Below are 20,307 nucleotides of genomic sequence, written 5' to 3'. Positions count from 1 at the left end.
TTGCCCAGCTCTTATTTAAAACGGATCGCCTCCACTCGTGCCCCTGTCACCCACTCTGCATTCCCCTCAGGCCCTGTTGAGACAGCTCAAACCTCCTTCATTTCCCATGTTCTCCTAGAAGAGTCCAGTCTCTGGTCTGAGAGGTGATGTTGTTAACCAGGACCAGGAAGAGATAACAGAGGTGGGGAGGGTGAGCCAGCAGGGGTGGAGGAGGCAAGTGGGCAGCCACCCCCTCACCTCAGCCAGCCAAGCAGTTCCATCGTGCCTGAAGTTCCCCGCCCTCCGTCAGACACAAGCAGTGGGGCACAAGTGCCGAGATGATCCAAGGCCACATGCGAGGCATGACTTCTTATTACGCACTCGTGAACGGTCATAATCAAGCGCTGCTTCTGTTGCCTTTTTAACCCTACCCTCCACCCAGATTTTGACTTAGCACAATCTGATTTACATTTTAGCCAATACCCTTCCAGATATCTTTCTGTGCATATATTGACTTCTAAATAGTTACAGGCACATATACATATTTATATGGTAGAAAATCACACTATGCATACCGTTTATAACATGCTTTTTTTAACTTAATCTATTGTGAATATTGCTCCATTTTAGTACCTATCCAGCTTTGTCGTGATTGTTTTCACTTTTTCTGTTTATATCATGCGAGTGGCAGGTGGAGGGAGGAGTTGTTTTGGAAGCTAGTCCTGAAATCTACAGTGCTTCCTTTCTGCTGGGAGAGGTGGCTGAGGGCCTGGTAGTTGGGAGCCCCACTGGCCTGGGATTTGTGGATGGTCCCTGAGCAGCATCAGTGGCTCATCTGATGGAGGGGAAGGGCCTGCTCACAGGTGATGGTTAAGACTAAGGTCATCATGCCCTCGGCCCTGCTGGCCCCCAGGCTGTGTCCTAATGCGTAAAGAAGGGGCCTGGCTATGTCCTCTCTCACTTGAGGCTTGATCTGGTCTGTAGTTCTGGAGGAGGGGCCAGCCCTGCCTTCGCTTGGGGTGGGGGGCGTGGGAATTGACTGTTTGGAAAAACCTCTTGTCTGAGCAGCCACCTGGAGCTCAAACAGCTCAAACAGCCTGGGGTTCACAGCCTACCTCCCTGTGGTGAAGTGAGTTAACCTCAAGCCTTATAAAACAGGATCAATAATACCCCACCTTTTAGGGTGGTTATGAAAAGTAAATGAGATTCTACATAAAACACCTAGCTTGGTGCCAGTTGTAGCATAAGTGCTCAATGAAGTATATAACTATAATCTGTGCCTCAATATCTAAACTATTTAAAGTCATTTGGCAATAGGACCTGGGTTTCAGACACTAAATCTATGGCAACAAGGCTGTTTCTAGCCCCCTGTACTCCTGGCTCCCCAGGGCTGGTGAGACACCTTCAAGCCTGAACGATGAGCAGGGCTGAGCCTGTGGTCAGAGGGGTCAGGGACCCAGCGACACGGACACCTTGGAGGGTGCAGGGCTGACTATCTACTTTTGAGCCACAATCAGTCAAGAAGTTCTGTCACCCAAATATCTGTGCATATGTTTCAGCTTCTTTAATCCATTCCTGATACGCAAAAATCCAGATCTGGTCAAAAACTGGAGTTAGGGCGAGTGATTTCCCAAAACATTTAACACAAGCTTCCTTTAAATAGGAATTTTGCTTATCCATTTAAAATAGATTTTGATTTAGCACAATTTAATTTGCATTTTAGCCGATACCCTTCCAGATATCTTTCTGTGCATATATTGACTTCTAAATAGCTACAGGCACATATACATATTTATATGGTAGAAAATCACACTATGCATACCGTTTATAACATGCTTTTTTTAACGTAATCTATTGTGAACATTGCTGCATTTTAGTACCCATCCAGCTTTGTTGTGATTGTTTTCACTTTTTCTGTTTATATCGTTATTATTTTTATTGCTGCATAACTATCCCTAAAACACATTTGGATTTTTCCTGTTGAAGATTCAATTTCTGACATTGGGAACATGTTGTGTGATGTGAAGTACACACTTATGGGTTCACGTCTTCACATTGCTTCGTGCATGTGCTGCCATCATTCATATGTAGCCATTTCTTCCCTTCTCTATTGGGGTTGGGGGACAGCTGTGCTGTGAGCATCATTTGCAGCATAGTTCACATGAGAGACTGTCTCCCTATGAACTTCAGTTGGTTGGAACTTTTGGGAAAAAGTCCTTTTCCAGATGAGTCTTACTAGTTCATAAACTCCTCTATTTGATGGGACAGTCGTTGAGGACAAAGGGTTGAGACTCGTCCATGCTCGTCACTCCTAGAACAACACCTTATATCTAGTATTGAATAAATGTTTGTTAACTTGAAGCACCAAATATTTTCAAATTAACCATCTTCAATATTCATTTCTGCAACACAGTGTACATTTTCCTGGCCTCCTTGTATAGAACATTTGAACACAATTTCATCTTTCTTTTGTTGACTGAGCGTCACGAACATTGCTGTCTGTGTGATAGATGATTATACTTCAAAGCCCACAGGGCCCGTCGATGGGTATGCGGCTGTTTCCCAGTTACTGGATACTCAGACCACTGTTCTTGAGAGGCGTCGGTTTCTGCCTGGCAAGCAGTTTTGTTCCCACCCCTGTACTGGCACTGCACCCCACTACTGATTGGCGTCAGCTTGGGAAACCCACTGTGGAGCTGGGACTTCTGTATGAAATGGGTTGGGGGCTCACAGTGAGGATGTGAAGGCCCAGCCTGGGAGCAGGGAGCCTCTGCTCTGGTGCACTTCACAGAGAGATTATACTTCTTGTACTTGCTGCCTCTTGGCTGTGGTATGGGAAGGTGAAGGCATCAGCTTGCACTGTGGGCGCTCTAGGGAGTCCAGGGATAACCGAAGTGGCCTAGATTATGAGGACATCAAGGAGGGTACCTAATCAGACCTTGGAATGAATCTGCACAGGGTCTGCAAGATGCACCCTGGGGAGCAGACAGGAGCGGTCAGAGCAGTCATGTAGAATGTTTGGGGAGGCACACATCCCTGCCCTCACCCTTAACAAAGGACCCTCGGTGTCATTTCCCCTGTGGTTGGGGAGTGAGGCCCACCCAGCCAGCAGCGCCACCACCCCTGGGTGGACATTCTACCCCGTGTGCAGTCTTTCCCATCACTCTGCTGGTTAGCGTCTCTCAGTGTGGATGGGAGCACACTCTGCTCTGTGCTGCCGAGTGAGTGTTTCGTGTCTCTGTATGTCTCGTTTCCCAGCAACTGTCACATTCCAGGAGGGACCACATCTTGTCTTCTCAATTATAATACTAAAAGTAGCTCCTGTTTGTTCATTCATTTATTCCACAAATATTCATTGTGCCAGTCGCTGGAAACAGGTGAACAGAAACAGGCATGGCCTCTGCCTTCCGGGAGCTGACAGCTTGGTGGGGGAAGTGATGGTAGTCACATAGCCACATGAATAAAGGTATAATTCCTGACAGTGGAGGAGAAGAGGCAAGAGCCTATTATGGAAGCTCCAGCCAGGTAAGAAGTCAGAGAAGGCTTCCTTAAAGAAGTGCTTTTGCTGAGGTCTAAAGGATGCATGGGCTAATGAGGAGGGAATGTAGCCAAGTGCATCCCAGACAGAGGGAGCAGCACGTACCAAGGTCCTGTGGCAAGAAAAGCAGAATGAGGACCAGGGAGTGAAGGCAGAACAGCATGATGGGGGCTCAGCATGGAGAGCGAGGCAGTGGAGCAGGGGAAGTAGCTGATGAGGAAACAGAGTCCAGCCTGAGCAGGCATCATACACCACGTTAAAGGGGTGGTCCTCATCCAGAGAACAACAGGACGTCTTTGGAGGCTTTTAGGCTGGCAGGGATGGGAGAAATAACATGATTAGCTTTGCTTCTTGAAAAAATCACTCTGGCTGCTGTGTCGGGAGCCACCTGGAAACTGGCCAAAGTGGGGTGAGGCAATCTGCTGGGAGGCTCTGATGCAGGCCAGGCACTGGAGATAGCAGCATGAATCTGGGAGGGGAGTTGACAGTTCGAACAAGATTTCGAGTTCTCGGAGATGGATTATTTGAGTAGGAATGTGAGAGAATGAGGATCGAGGATGATTCTGGACTTTGGTTTGTATGACTGATGGGTGCTGGCGTCCTTCTCTGATTCAGGCATGCAGGAAAGGACTATGGCTAGTGCCTGCTCTTTACCATGTACTGCACTAAGCACTTTCACGAATCATCTTCCTTGATCCTCCCAATTGTGGCATAAGTTTGCCTGTTACCACCATTTTACAGCAGAGGAAGTGAAGCTCAGAGAAGGTTAGTAACAAGCCCAAGATTACGTTTAAATGGCAGACTCTGCTCTCCTGCCCCGAAGCCTGTGTCCCATGGCTATGCCCTTTCCCATCCCCTTCCCCATCTGTGTTTTAGGCTGGGATATATACTTGCGAAAGGAATGTATGGAGCACCTAAAACAGGAGTGAGGAGAGAGCACGTGCAAGCTGAAGGCCTGGACTTTTGTCACTTCTGTTCTGAGTCTGGCCCAGAAGCTAGACTTGGTTTGCTTAACACTCAGACGCAGTTCCTGGCTGCAGGAAGGACGAGGCAGCTAAGCCCAGGAAGCCAAAGCTCGCTCGCCCAGGGCAGTTCCTCTCAATGGAAGCCCATCTCAGACAAGGAAGCAAATGACCACCCCCAGTCCCCAAGGCTGCCCTTGACATGGCTGTATTGTGTTCCTTTTGTACCAAGTTAATGCCACATACTCTTTTTCACTGGCTTTTTAAAATACTACCTGCTTAATTTTCTTTTCTTTTTTTTTTTTTTTTGGAAGCTGGGAATAAAGACCAACAAGCCCACAGGAGAAAAGGCTCATTATTCTCTTATTGATCTGAGATTTAATAGAGCAGCAATTATGTATTATTTGAACTGGAGCAGGTTATCTTTTTGCTGTCCTGGATTTCCCAGCCAGAAACACTGTACAACTGAGAGATGGAGTGATCTGACCATGGGTTTCACCAGTGATGACAAGTAGTCTGAAAAAAGAGGTATGCATGGACAGGGAGACTGTGCCCTGTCATGCCACCCCAGCCCCCACAACACCACAGAGAGCAAAGGGAGGAGAGAACATTTGAGACATGCCACCTATCCACCCCCTCCCCCAGAATGGGAGCTGACTATCAGCCTGTGATCCAGCCTCTGGAGAATGACTGGCCCATGTTACTTCTGTTCCCAGGTCAGGTGGTTCTATATGCATGGTCTGTGGGTAGAAGACGAGACACAGCTTTATGCACTCTCTCCTAGTTTCTTTTCCTGCCCCCCAACAGCATAAATGTTCAATAAATCAGACGCTATTTATTGAGGGCATGTGCACACGCATCCCTCAAACCCTGCTTAAATGTCACTCCTGCAATGCAGCTGGGCACACCCCATGGCCTTGGCAGGCTGATCTGGGACTGGGTATTGTATGACTCACTGGGAGCAGGTGAGGCCTGGACCCTACCCTCCCAACACAAGGCCCTGCTCCCCATGGGTGCTCAGCAGTTACAGGAAACAGTAAATTGGAGGATGGGTTGGAATCAGATGGGATTGGGTGGGGTAGCGACAGAAGACAGACTGACGAGGGCAAACAGGCGAGCATATTAGTCTGCTAGGAAGTGAGGCCCTGTCGGGGAGCAGTGGGAACAGACAGTTGAGGCTGATTGTGAGTCTTAAGGTACCAGGACTGAGGGCTGGGTCCTCTGGCCCAGGCCCATCCCACAGAACCTCCTGCAATGAAGAAAATGTTCCATTTCTGTGCCACCTGATATGATAGCCACCAACCACATGTGGCGATTGAGCATTTGAAATGTGGTTAGTGTGGCCAAGGAACCAGGTTTTTTTATTTTATTTAATTTTAATTAATTTCAATTTAAATAGCCACATGTGGCTGGTGGCCATCATATTAGATGGTGCAGGTCTGGAGGAAAATCGTGCAGGAATTTAGAACAGAGCACAAGGGGGTGTCACAAATAATAATGACCAGCATTTATCTAGTGCTTATCATGTGCCGGTCAGTTTTCATGTGTATCTCAGTTAACCTTTTATATATATCCTCTATGAAGATATATTAAGCTATTTTATGGATGAGAACATCTCAGGCTTACAGAGGCTTTGAGTAGTTTGCTCAAGGGCCCGCCCAGGCCTGCTTCACTTCAAAGCCTGTGCCCAGAGCACCAATCCGAGAAGCCTCTGAATGGACTCAGACAGCATTTCTAGCACATAAAATTGGTGACAGTACAGCTTGGCGTGAGATGGAGAGCCCGGGAGGACTAGGGGCTCTAAGTGATCCAAGGTGGAGGTAGATTGGAGCCTGTTTGTAGGGCTCTCAATGTACAGAATCAAAAGAGGGGCCCAGTCTTGGGGGGGTATGTTCCCCCAAAATCTATATGTTGAGGCCTTGACTCCAATGTGTTGGTATTTGGAGATGAGGCCCTTGGAGGTGATTAGGTTTAGATGAGGGACATAAGGGTGGGCCCCAGTGATGGGATCAGTGGGAGAGACCAGTGCTCCCTCTCCACCATGTGAGGACACAGCGAGAAGGCGGACATGTGTAAGGGGCCCTCACCAAGACCCCAACCATGCTGGCACGCCCATCTGGGACTTCCAGCATCCGGAACTTAAATAAGTATTTGTTATTAAGCCTCCTAATCTGTGGTATTTTTATTGTAACAGCCTGAGCTGACTAAGACAGGGGGAGAGGCTGCACTGTCCCCACCTTTGTCGAATGCGTGTGGCAGGGTGGCCACAAAGAGGAGAGGAGACTGTAGGGAAGCCCAAGGGTGTTTGTTGGCAAGGCCGCTGGGCCTGGGCTCCCTGCCTGTGGCTAAAAACCTCTGTCCTGTGAAGAGCAGCCACCCTCCCTCCTGCAAGATATTGAGGAAGACAGAGCCAGACTCCCCAGCCCGAGTCTTTGCTCCAAGAACCAACGTCATGGAGTTGATGGGGATGTGCGGCTACACACCACTTGTTGGAGGTCATCCCTTGTTGCTTCTCTGCCCATTCATTTGAGAGTCATCAGCCACACTGCCAGGCACATGAACCAGCTTCTTGGAGAGCTGTGGCCACCAGCCTGGCACCAGGTGCGGGAGGGTATTTTCCAGCTCTTCTGAGGTCTGGAGGAAGGGAGCCTCCCGAATCCTGATTGTCCCTAATTAGCAGTGGGACCTCGGGCAGTCTTTAACATCTCCGAGCCTCAGTTTCCTCATCTGTCTAATAGAGATCATAACACCTGCCTCCTTCATACTTTGTTGCCTGGCACACGCAATCACTCAGTGAATAGTAGCAACTGGTCTTCTGTTCCCTCCTTATTCCCAGCACCATCATCTAACTGGGAGGGAGCAGAGCCCTCCATGTGCTTGGAAGGCAAGCGGTCATCAAACCCTATAAGCATGTAGAAAATTCAGTAGGAAGATATTGCTTCAGGGAGGGCCACACTTATTTTCACATGTGTACCATTTATTCATACCAGGTAGTGGGCATTAGCAAGTTAAACAACCTCAGGTTCTCCTTCCTCTCTACCTGTAGGGGGAGAGGCCTGTGTGTGTTTCTTGAGGCCTACCTTGTGGGCTTATGAGAACCCTGTCCTAGAGGTTAGAAGGGTCGGGGGCGAGTGTTGGGATGGGTAGTGAGAGGTGGCTCTAGTGGAGAAGGGATGGCTGCTCAGGGCTCCCGGGAAACAGGCTGCTGGCCCTTGAGAGGCTGAGCCCCAGCCTGGCACAGATCCTAAACCCAGTCCTGGGACAGAAGTGGCCAGGCCCCTTCCCCCTGCAAGAGACCATGGAATCTCAGAGGAAGAGGAGCACAGCAGTGAGCACCCCAGACAGGGGACCTTCCCCAGAGGTCTTTTGCCTCGGAAGACCCCAAGCCCAGGACCTTCATGAGAGCCTCACTTGTGAGTTGGATGGACTTCCTTGCCAGCCCAGAGAGCCAGCAGCTTGGGCAATTACATTTTATTTGGAGAAATAAAAGTGACTTTTCTCATACCTGAGTATTGAATGATAGTAAATGCATACCCCCCAAGAATGTATCAGGGCGTCCCTTCTGCCAAGAGCTAGTTCTCACCTCCTGCGGTAGCACTGAGCTCAGTCGCCCAATCAGGCAGTGACGACATGCTCTGGGAAGCCAAGTTGGTGACATTTTCCTCTCCGTGGAGAGGTGTGCTTCTTGCTCAGTTGGCAGCCTGCAGAAAAGGCCAAGCAACAGATCCAGCTTTCCCTCTGCAGTGGGAAGAGGGTGGGCAGGAGAGAACCCCCAGCCCTGCAGGGACCAAGCAGCTTCCACGTGGCAGAAAGATTGATTAGCCTGGTGCGACAGTTCTCAGAGGAGGACCTGCTGTTGCTGAGTCAGACTCTACCCCACCAAGTCCCCTCTGCCTCCTGGCATATTACACCTGGCCTTTCCCACCACCAAGTGTTGCAGTGCGTTTAAGGGAAGCAAAATAAGTATTTAGAAGTTATGAGCTTAAGCAACACTTTAGAAGGAAAAACACTGTAGATAGGACGTTCTGGCTACTATGTGTCTGGAGAAAATTATATAATGGCTCTAGAGTCAGACCTGAGTCTGTTACTTACTTGCTGGGTGAATCTGGCAAATTCTCAAACTACTCCAAGCCCCGGATTTCTCAGCTGTAAAATAATGTTCAACGTAGTAGGATTCCTGGGATCGTTCAGTGAAGAGACTTGACATAAAATTAAGTGCTCAAGCTGTCACTGGTATTTCTCACCATATCATCATCTCACCTGGTCAGGCACATACGTGAGTTTTTGTGTGGTTACATACATGTATGTTTTTCTTTATTGAGTAAGATCATTTCCTGTCTACATTTCCTGGGATGGACACAATCTGTGTACAGGCCATGTCATATTCTATTGTGTGTGCCCGGATCTTCCTCTGGTATTGGGCATTTGGGTTGTTTCCAGTTCTTTGCTGTTGAACATGATACAGCTATGAATATCAACAAGCTTATTTTTGATGTGCTCCTAACAGAACATAATTATGGGGGTGAATCTATATCATGGAGATCCATGAATAAGCATATCCATTGTGTTCCAAAGCCACCTACAGGTTTTTGATGTTCTGTGCCCTTTGGGATATCTACCTTTCTGGCCTGAAATAAAAGCCATCTCCTCAGAAGATGCCAAAGGGTTGCTTGATTACAATTTTCTCAACCCCTCAGCTGAGGAGGAAGCAGCTGAAGTGTTTACATTCCCGTGTCCTCTCTCTTGTAGAAAGTCTGCACCAAATGTGGGATCGAGGCCTCCCCTGGCCAGAAGCGGCCCCTGTGGCTCTGTAAGATCTGCAGTGAGCAGAGAGAGGTAGGGTGCCCAGGGCGACGGAGTGGGGGTTGGCTGGGGTGGGGTCTGGGCACACCAAATTTGGGGAAGTTCATGGCTGGTCACTGGGAGGGGCTTCTCTGGAGCTCGAGAGCCTACTGAGAGTGGCCAGGCAGAAGTGGGGGTGGGGTAGGCTGCTGGCTTGCCCATTTCCACATGCAGAGGTGGCGGTGGACCCTGGTTCTGCTATGCCTGGAGTCCATGGTTTCAGTGGGAAGCCCTTCACACTGAGTACAGGTACAGGTGGCATTTTATGGAGGGCTGTTATAGCAATAGTAAAGGCCACCCCAGGTTGAATGTTTACTATAAGCTTGGCACCGTACTAAGTTCTTTTCATATATGAATTCATTTCATCCTTTCATGACCCCCTCGGTGAGTGCTGTTAGTATCCCCTTCTACTGATGGGGAAATGGAGACAGGTGGTTAAGTAACATTTGGGCACTGAGCTAGTTAGTGGGAGAGCTGAAAATAGATGTGGCCATGGTCTGCTATGATGAGGCCGCCCAAAGTCCCTCCGGTGCTAAGGTTCTATAATTCTAGTTCTGACTCCCTTTTAGAGGAAGAAATCAAGCCTCAGTGAGGCAGTAGCAGATGGGCGGCTCAAACCTGCGTCTCCTAACCCTAAACCCAGGGCTTTCCTCACTGTGCCAAGATTGGAAGTGGGGCCAGACCTGAGTGGGACATTGGCAGGCAGCTTCTGGGGAGGGTCATGGGACGGGGGTCAGAGGGACAGAATGAGCCAGGCAGAGAGAGCATGCCCCTGGTTTTCCAGATGTGGGTTTGTTTTGTTGTGTTGTTTTGTTTTTTACTTCTCTTGCTTGGCACTAGGTATACATTTATAATCTGAGGATTATATATAATCTGAAGACATTTTAGGGAAAATGTTTTCAGTTATGGAAAATTCTGAACGTGCTATCCTTGAATATTGCTGTTCTGACATTCCATGTCTCCTTTTCTGGAAATCCTTTTGGATACATTGTAGAGCCTCTCAATCCATCCTCCACAGCTCCCAAATGCTTTTGCTTATTTATTTCTTTATCTCTCTGGGATACTTTCTGGGTAAATTCTTCAGTACTGCCTTCCAGTTCACTAAATCTTCGAGACCTTCTCCCAACTGTTGGTGCTATTGGTTAGCTTTCTTTAGCATCAGCTTTCCTCAGGTGTTCTGGAATTTGGGTTTGTACACTCATCTTGAGTGGGAGTCAGTTTCTCTCCCTTTCTCTCTCTGCTCATCACCTTTACTCAGCTCTCCTTGCTGAGTGATTTTGCTGTTGCCTTCACCCAGGTCCTGGGTACCCCAGTGCACAGCCAGGTGTCTAGGCTTAGTGATGAGCTAGCAGTGTGTCCATGGTGATAATGGGATTATTCCCAGAGCCAGTCATCAAAGCTGCAGGCAGCCTAGCCAGGCCCTGGCTGTGTGTATACTGCTTCCAGCTCGCCTCAGTGTTTATGTTCTTATATAAGCTCTAGTCTGGAGCTAGTGGGGTACTCAGCCTTTTTTAGCCTCTTTTCTCAGGTGGGAAATTCCTTCACCAGCCCATTTTCAGTGACTCTGGCTCTGACCCCCCACCTCCCATGAGGCACTTTTAGTCCCCGTGCCCTAGAAAACCAAGCTCCCAGCTGCCTCTACCCGTTTCTTGACCCAGAACTCAACAGGGCCTTCAGCCCCTCAAAATAGTAAATATTTGGAGTTTCTCATCTATTGAGATATATATCTCGTTTTTGAACACAGATAAGTTTACTTGTGTTTTTAGAATATTTTCATCTGAGACTACTGTGTCTTTGGAACAGGGAAGGTATTCAAAGTGTGAACTAACATTCTCTCTTGCCTAGAGGTCCCTGATTTCTCATCTCAAAATAGTGATGATAATTTCTATTTTTCTAGAGATGTGGAAGAATTCAGCAAGATCGTTAAAGTGTATGACGTGTCTGACATAGCATAGGTATGCTGTAAATATTAGAGCTTCCCTCTCTTGCTCAGTGAGAAATTCCCCCTTTGAACTCGAGATCCTTCTGGTCTTCAGGGGGTCCCTTTTAAGATGCTGATATCCCAGAGAGAGGAAATACCTTAAAATTGTATCATGTGGGAGACAGCCGAGCAGGATGAAATGAGCTGAGCTGTTGGAGGACAGAGATGAAGGAGATGTCACAAGAAAGGAAGGTGGACGAAAGGCAAGACGAATGTAGCAAGCATCATAATTGAGTGGAGCACAGAGGCAGCTGCCCCGTCCAGCTCTACCACGAGTTACCCTCACATCCTTGAGAGTCCTGAGCTGCCACGTGCAGGGCCCGCCACCAGCCCATCCTAATCTCCAGAGCACTGCGGTGCCCAGAAAATCCAAAATAGCTTAGGATAAATTTTCTTATCTTTCCTAAGGCCAAGAATATGAGGCTCTGCATTATGCTATCAGTTTGTCCTTGAATTTCTAGAGGCCAATAAAATTTAGCAATATGAGGAATGCTACATCCCTTCTCTGCAGCCCCAGGCAGACCGTGGGCATTCGGTAGGCATGGATGGGCTGCAAAAGTGTACGTGTCTGTGAGTCTGGGCGCCCGTGTGTAGCATATCCAGGTGCTGCATTTTCCTGCCTGTGTTTGGGGTGGGAGAGTGACAGGGTAATTGGTTTCCTGATGCCTTTTTTTCCCTTAGAAAAATATCTAATCACAACAAAGAGAAAGCTAAATAGAGCATTTAAAATGTCATTTTAAGTGCTGCATGTAGCTAGTTCTGAGTCTATGATAAAAATTTGGAGTTCTGTCCTACAGGAGAAGCCACATCCTGATAGAAGAACTTGGAATTCCTGATGGAAACTCTTATATAGCTCTACCCAAACCCTCTGTCTTTCTTTCCTTTGAATACTTCACTTTCATCATCTCTGGCGGTGATTGTATTTTTTCCGGAGTGGGATAAACTCTGGTTAGTCTCTGGAGCTACCACGTTGGTGCTGCTGACTGTTTTGTGCAGTTTAGGGTGGATCAGTGAGCACTTCAGCCCCTCTACTCTTGAGGGGTCAACAGTCTAATGCATTTACTCATTCAGGCACTCAGCACATGTTTATTGAGCATCCTCTGTGTGTCAGGCAAAATAGCTCTTCTCGTGGGTGAGCGACCACAAACACAGTAAAGTAAATGCTGCCATGTTGCAGATGGTGATAAAGTGCTCAGGGGAAAGAGGGAAAGGGTGCTGGGAAGAATGGGGGTAGCTGCTGTTTTATATGGGGGTCATAGAAGCACTCCCTGATAAAACGACATTTGAGCAGATATCTGAAGCATGCTATGTGGCTGTGTGGATCGAAAGCATTTCAGGTAGAGGATATGGTGTGTGCAAAGGCACTGAGGCAGGTGTGTGTTTGGTAGTTGTGAGGAATAGCAAGGAGAACAGTGTGAATGGCTTCAGGAGGGAAGGTCTGAGATGTGGCAGGGGGTCAGATCATGTCGATCCTTGTCGACCATTGCCAGGACTTTGGCTTTTACTCTGAGTGAAATGGGGAGACTTTGGAGGGTCTGGAATGGAAGAAAGACAAGACCTGAAGTCTCTCCCTCTTTTTAAAATATACTCTGGCTGCTATGTTGAGAATAAATTGTAGACTATAATGTCAGAGTCAGTATCATGGCATTTCGTCTTTATTTAACATTACCCCAGATATTTAAGTTCTTGACTATTGTTACCATCAGAAGTTTTCATTAAAAAAAATATTGTAGACATTTTACTCTTTTCTGATTATAAAATTAATATGGATCGTTGACATTCACAATGTGTAGGAAAATATAAAGTAATACACATACCCCCAAAAATCCATAATCTTACTATGCAATCACTGTTAACATTTGGGCACATTTACTTCTGATTTTTTGTGTGTCTTTTTTCTTTATTTCGTTGAACCCATATTTTAAAATTAACATTATATCATAAGTAGTTCTCAGTGTAATCAATAACTCTTTGTAAACATTCTGTCACATGGACGTTCTACTAATTCAGGGTATCTAAGTATTTTCTTTTCCCCCCCTCTTATTAATAATTGCAATATATCTCTGTGTACATAGCTCTTTCACTAAATTTTAGATTATATGCTCAGAATATATTCTTAGAAAGGAAAAAAAATCAGTTTCAATATTCCCTCTTATAGAACTATGAGTTATTACCATTGATTAATCTCATAATTAGCTAGTGAATATTTTTACGTAATCTTTTTAAATAAAGGCATGTGAATGGTGTATTTTCTGAGTCTTTTGCTATCTGATAACAGCTGTTACCTTTATAGAAAAAAGACAACTTGACCGATAATACAATTGATCATAATCTTTCCCACTCAAAATTCTGTATATTGCCCCTGTTGTCTACCAACCACATGTGACAAGAGTCAGCCACCATGAGGGAGAGGCAGCAAATGGAACAACTAGCTGAACTGGTGCCCAGATAACTAGAGATCACAGTGAAATGTGGAAGATAGCTAGCTAGCTAGATAGATAGGTAGAAAGATAGATAGATAGATAGATAGATAGATAGATAGATAGATAGATAGATAGATACATACATACATACATACATACATACATACATACATACACACACACATATATATGTACACATATATACATATACATACATACATATACATACACACATATATATGTGTATATATACACATATGTACATATACATAGTTTTAAAATTAATTAAAAGAGATAAGAGGAGTAGAAACCAAATGAACAAACAGGACCTTTGAAAAAAATGAGCAAATTTGAAAAAAGAATCAAATGAACCCTTTTCACTTCTGAAAATGGATGGTGTTAATGAATTTTAAAACTCAATTGAACTATACTTCAGTAATTTTTTAGATCAATATGCCTTGTCGTTCCCATTAATAGCCACAGATATTTTCTTATCATTTGCTTCTTATTGATGATTTTTTTATGTTTGATCCTTAGTTCTCACTCCCAACAGCCTAGAGTACCTGGTCCCTGATTCCCATTCTACCGATGGTCATGAATAGGATGTTTTTATGAGCACACTGAACTACACTCTTTACCTATTTAGCTGCTTGCCTTTTTCTACTAGCTGCTTATTTAAGCATTCGTTTTCCCAACTCCCCATTTCCATTCCCTTTGCAACAGGAACATCTTTAAGTCACTTTCCTGGTTTCCTTGCTGAGAAATTAATAAACTGCTGTGGGTGCAAGATTTAAAGAAACAGAAAAGAGAATGGAACTGCCCTCAGTGGTCTAGTTAAATAGCACATCAGGCACACCTGAAGAACTCCAAGAAGGACCTTGCGAACCAGAAGACAATTCCAGGGATACAGCATAGGCCACAATTAAGTGACGGCCTTAGCTTCAAAGTTGAGAGAAAGAGACAGCAGGGTCTAATGCACAAGATCTAATGACAAGAACTATGCACAACATAAAATAGTTTTGAGGGCAAGCACAAAGACATAAGGGAGAAGTCTGAAGCCAGACTTATGTTTTTATTCCTATAAATAGCCCGGTGTTGTTGTTTATATACACATGTATATTTGGAAATTAAAATTTTCATCTGGATATACCCAGGTTGTTTTCATTGATTTTTGCCTAGAACAGACATATTTGGACCTTTGATTTGGGAAAACTTTTCAATTATCTTTTTGCTTATTACTTTGTTCCAACTGTTCTCGTTTCTTCTGGGGAGCACTTTTCATTTGAAGGTTGCATTTCCAGTCTCTGTCTTCTGTATTCATGGTCTTCTACCAAGTCGATTTCAACTTTTTCAATTTTTCTCTCCATTCTGAAAAATCTTAAAGCTTTTCTTCCAAGTCACAAATTCCATTTTTTTATTTTTATTTTCTGCCTGACTTTGGTGGTTTTCTGTGTTTCATCTTGTACATGTGCCAAGTACCTTTATTTGTCCTCGGATACTGTGAGCTCCACAGACCCAAAGTTTACCAGAGGCAGCACGCACTCCTCTCATAGCCCCTTCCGTTGTCAGGGACGTCACCTGTGATGTTCCCCATGGAGGAACTACCTACGACTCTTCCCATGACCGGGCTTCCTGGCCATTGAAACGAGGAAAAACATAGAATCTGCAGGCCCTGATTTGTGCTGTTTCCTTGGCTCTTCCTGCCTCTCCCTTCTCTCCCACTACTGAGCTTTACAAAAAGAAATACACCTTCCCAGATGCAGCTCCTTGTTCCAGCTCCTTCCCACTCCTGCCTGGTTTTCTGCAAGGATAAAGATAGGGTTGGAGGAGGAAGGACAAGTTCCAAAAACCTTGCCATGCTATGCTAGGCATGCCATGCTAGGAAGACTGCCCAGAGGACTTGGGCCCTGTACCCTGATCCCTGCCGGGCAGGTGAGGCCCAAGTGGCAGTGACACACTTTTCATCCAGCCCACTTGCCTGTTGTTAAAGGGAAGACTGACTGTAGGTTGACGTCAGGTCCCTCCAGTGCTGGCGTTTGCGTGCACTTTCTTCGTGTGCTTTCGTGAGTGTGTTGGTGTGAGGTTGGGAGGGAGGGGCTTCTAAACACATGACATTGCAAGCCGGAAATTCGTTTCCCTTACTGTTTGGCCTTTAATCTCATTCATTAAAAAACAAAAACAAAAAAAACAAAGTGACTCACTCAAAGTTGTACTGTAATCAGTGGAAAAGTTAATTGGAATCTAGATTCCCCAGGATTCTAGAAAGCATTCTCCCAGCCTCTAATAAGGACCTTTGGAGTAGGAAGGCTTTTGTGAGGATGCAGGCATTCTCTGAGGAGGAAGAGCTTTTAGATAGGGGTAAAGGCCAATTTGTAAGTAATTGAAAGCTGATTAATACAATTAGAGTGATCTTCTCTGTTCAGCATTCTTTCCGTCTTCCCAGGTTCACGCTCATCCTGATTATATCTCAGAGGAGGCCAAGCTACGCCAACACTTACTGTGTTTCTGCAGTGCTTTGCATATAAAAGGTGTTCGGGAAATGTTTGTTGATTGAAAGGAACATTTGCAAAAAAGGAAAGCATTCCTTGTTAGGATCACTTTAGAATCTTTTCTCAGCAGGATGCTTTTGGTTTCACCGAAGTCTTATCACAAATGGCCTTGGCTGGGGTCCCACAGTGCCCACAGATGCTGAGTATTCCCATCTCCCGGCCCCTCTCTCCTACTTGTTGATTGACTGAAAGAGGAATTTGTGAAGTAGGAAACTGGTTTCATGTGGTAGTCTTTAAATCATTTTCAACCCGCCCAGCCTGAGGGGTGACCGGTAGCCCAGTAGGGGCCCCTGGGGAGAGTCTGCCTTGACTCAGGCCCGCAGGAAGCCGGGAGAAGCCAAGCTCCCTCACTCTTAGCCAGTGCCCGTGGGAAGCAGCCGTGCCAGCCAAGCCTAGCATCCCTGTGGCATCTGCCTCTCGAGTTGGCATCCTGGGTTCACTGCAGGCTGCCATCTGCTTCCCCACGCTGGTTCTCTCCTAGTGCTGCTGTTACTTGCAGTTTGGATTTCTGCTGCAAACAGCTTTGCCAGAGGGCCCCCTCGGAGGCCCGTGAGCACAGTCAGGAGTGGGTGGCTGGCACTCGGGTGAGTGGGCTGGTGGCCGCCTGAGCTCCCTGCCATCTGCGTCTAGTCGCTCTGGGCTGCTGTCAGGGCATCCCCAAGGGACCCGGATGGTCACACTTCCTCAATGTGTTGGTCACATCCCACGCACCACAGCTCTGCCAAGCAGACCCACTATCAGTGCAGGCTCCTGGCCTCCCACACATGTGGAAGTGGCAGGAGGGGGAGGCTCCTGGCGCCCATCAGTCCCCCTTCCTCCCCTGATAGGGCGGAGCAGTCTCCCACCCACTCCCTGCTCTTTGTTTGGGGTGCCTACCTGAGCCTGTGTCTGTGCACTGGAGGAAAAATGTTCCTCTTTGAGATGCTGCTTGATCCAAGAGGGAACTGACTTTCTCACTACTGTGCTTTAGGGCCCTGAGCCAACTGTCCTACCCATGCACACCAAAGCAATTCAGGCTGGCATTGAGTAGTGGACATTAATCAAGTACCCACTATGAGCCAGGCAGTGAATATCTAGCTTCATCCTCACAGGAGTCCAGTGAGGTACTTGTTATCGTCTTCATGTGACAGATGGGGAAACTGAGGCTTAAAGAAAGCAGGTTACTTGCCCAAAGACACCGGGTAGTAATTTATGGGGCCACGGGTTGAAGCTAGGTGTGTCTACCTCCAAAACTCCTGTAACAACTCTACTTTTTATTCATTTGTTTGTTCATTCGTTTATTTGTTCATTCATATAATAGTCACCGAGTGTTTGCTATGTGCCGGGCACTGTTTTAGACCCCTGGAAAACAACAATGAGCAAAACAGCCAAATATCTCTGTCTTGAGTTAACATTCCAGCAGGGACTGGGGGAGGAGAAAGGGAAAAGACAATAAACATAACCCAACTAATAGATAGGCAAATTATATAGTATGTTAGATGCTGAATGGGAATAAGAAAGAGTAGAACAGGGCAGAGGGATCAGAAGTGGTGGGTGCAGGGTAGGAAGGGAGGTTGCAGTGTTAAAAGTAGACTAAGGGCCACATCTCACCTATGAGGATGGCTAATATTTAAAAAGCAGAAAACAACAAGTGTTGATGAGGATGTGGACAAATTTGAACCCTGTATGTTGCTGGTGGGAATGTAAAATAGTGTAGCCGCTGTGGAAAACAGTATGGCAGTTCCTCAAAAAATGAATAATCCAGCAATTCTATTTCTGGGTATATACCCTAGAGAATTGAAAGCAGGAACTGAAACAGATATTTACACACCCATGTTCATTGCAGTAATATTTACAAATATTCCTAAGGTGGAAGCAACTCAAGCATCTACCTTTGGATAACTGGATAAACAAAATGTGGTATATACCTATTATTATTCATATTGTTCAGCCTTAAAGAATGGAATTCTGACACATGCTACAACCTGGAAGAAACTTGAGGACATTATGCTAAATGAAATAAGGCAGACACAAAATGACAAATATTACAGGATTCCATTTATATGAGGTCCCTAGAATAGTCAGATTCATAGAGACAGAAAGTAGAGGGTTGGTTGGTTGCCAGGGGCTGGGATGGGGAGAGTGAGGAGTTTTTGTTTAATGGGCACAGCATTTCAGTTTGGGAAGATGAAAAGGTCTGGAAATGGTGGAGACAGTAGCACAGCAACATGCATGCATTTAATGCCTTCAGGCTGTACACTTAAACATGGTTAGAATGGTAAATTTTATGTATATTTTACCACAGTGAGAAAAAAAAGGAGACTGGCCAGGGTGGGCGTCTGAGAGAAGGCAAACAAAGACCTGAAGGGTGGAGTGTGGGGAGGGCAACGGCTCTCTGGGGAAGGAGGGACCCAGGATGGGGAAATGTCATGCCCGTGTGTTCACAGAGCAGCATGGAGCCAGCAAGATGCCCCACCTTCCACAAGCGGGGTCCTGGCTTCCCCTGAAGGGTGGGTCCCGGGAGGCTCTTTGGCCATGGGGAAGAGGGAGATGGATTGATGTGGTCCAATAGGAATCCCCTTGGCCCATCAGGAACATGGCCACAGCTCCTACTGTTTGTCCCCGTCTCCCCACTGGCACCCCCCCATACACTTACTCAGTCATCTCAAGGTTTCAGCGACCTATGGGGTTGGGGACCCTGGGTACTGTGTGACTGATCTTGAGAACAACAAGGTACGGAGTGGCTTCACTGTCCTTGTGGGTGTGTTGATGTGACAGCATCCTGACACCACAACCCAGCTCACCCTCCTCGCCCTCACCCCACTCCTCGGTCGGCCTCCATGATCTGTTTTTTCCCGATGTGTACCCTCCTGTTCATGCCCCTGGGGAGGTGGGTGAAAAGCTAGAGAGAAAACATCTGAATTTGGTCATTGCCTTGCATTAATTTGAATAAAATTTTGGATTATCGGATTTTCCTGCTCATTTTTCAGCTACCCCATGACACTGGCTTGCATGATTGTGCCCCTCCCTCTAGCCAGCTATCTCAAAGATGGAGACCGGGGAGTAGAATGTGGCTTCATCCTTCAGGAAAGATTTAAACTTCTAGGTGATGTCGGGCCTGGGAAAAACACACCCATCTCCTCTCCTAAGGAAATAATCAAGTCACCTGTCCTACTCTGGTGCCAGAATATCCCTCTGTGAAACAAGGAAGCAGAAGAGACCCACCTTTGTTGGGATCCTCCCCTAGGCCAGGCATGGAGCTCTACGTCCCCATTTTCCAGCCTAATGGAAGCTCTGGGACCTTAAGTGACAAGTCCCAAGTGGCACAGCAGGGACACGCAGAGCTGGGATTTGAATCTGGGTTGTCTGACAGGCTCTTGCCATTAGGCTAGCTTCTTCCTCCTGATTTCTAGCAAGCCAGTGACCACTACCTTCAGGAATTTGCTCTCAGCCCTTCTCATTCCAGAATGGCCTGCAGGCTGGAGAAAGACAGGACAGAAAAGCTAGCCCTTCAGCCTCTCTCCCTTCAGTTGCCAAAATTGTGATCCCCAGCTCTCTAGGTGACTCCTGGGTCCCTGTTTCGCTTTTCCTTGCCCTGACTTTGTAAGTTGTTACAGCCCAAACTGGGCTGACACACCCACAACTGAAGCCCAGCCTGGCCCTGACCCTTATCTATTTGCATCTCTGAACCTGGCTTTGGGTCCCAGCACCTAGTTGTCCCCTTGATCCTTGAACTTTGCCTGCTGCTTCCATCTCTGCATCAACATGAGGGTCGTGTTATAGTTACGTCCAGCTCCTGACGCTGCCTGTTTATCAACTAAATCAGAGAGGCCTGTTCAGATGCTCCCAGCTGGTTCATCTCCACGTTGGGCCTGGCACCTCATGAGCGTCATCTCTTACGCATGACGCTCAAACTTGCATCCCACTCCTAGCTGTACGACCTAGAGAACCTCTCACATGTAGTCCCCCGGAAACAACCAAGAGTACACATAGCAGCATTTTTTTCTAATAGCAAAGAACTGGAAACAACCCAAATGATCTTTCGTGGTGGAAT

General features: G+C 46.6%; 1 protein-coding gene across 9 annotated transcripts in view; it reads left to right on the top strand.

Annotated features, from left to right (window-relative positions):
• RPH3AL (rabphilin 3A like (without C2 domains)) overlaps window positions 1-20,307 on the top strand; it is a 159,805-nt gene that overhangs the window by 95,573 nt on the left and 43,925 nt on the right. For 8 of the 9 annotated variants that reach the window (XM_023530526.1, XM_023530522.1, XM_023530520.1 and 5 more), the window contains one exon: window positions 9,229-9,315. The exons of the other annotated variant lie outside the window; for it this stretch is intronic. In XM_023530526.1, the coding sequence (XP_023386294.1) occupies window positions 9,229-9,315 (87 nt within the window). The remainder of the gene's footprint in view (window positions 1-9,228; window positions 9,316-20,307) is intronic. 9 annotated transcript variants of the gene reach the window in all.

The sequence above is a fragment of the Pteropus vampyrus genome, unplaced genomic scaffold, assembly GCF_000151845.1.
Source record: "Pteropus vampyrus isolate Shadow unplaced genomic scaffold, Pvam_2.0 Scaffold50, whole genome shotgun sequence".
NCBI classification, from domain to species: domain Eukaryota; kingdom Metazoa; phylum Chordata; class Mammalia; order Chiroptera; family Pteropodidae; genus Pteropus; species Pteropus vampyrus.
The sequence above is the reverse complement of the archived record's forward strand: the minus strand, read 5'-3'. Positions and strand labels throughout refer to the sequence as shown.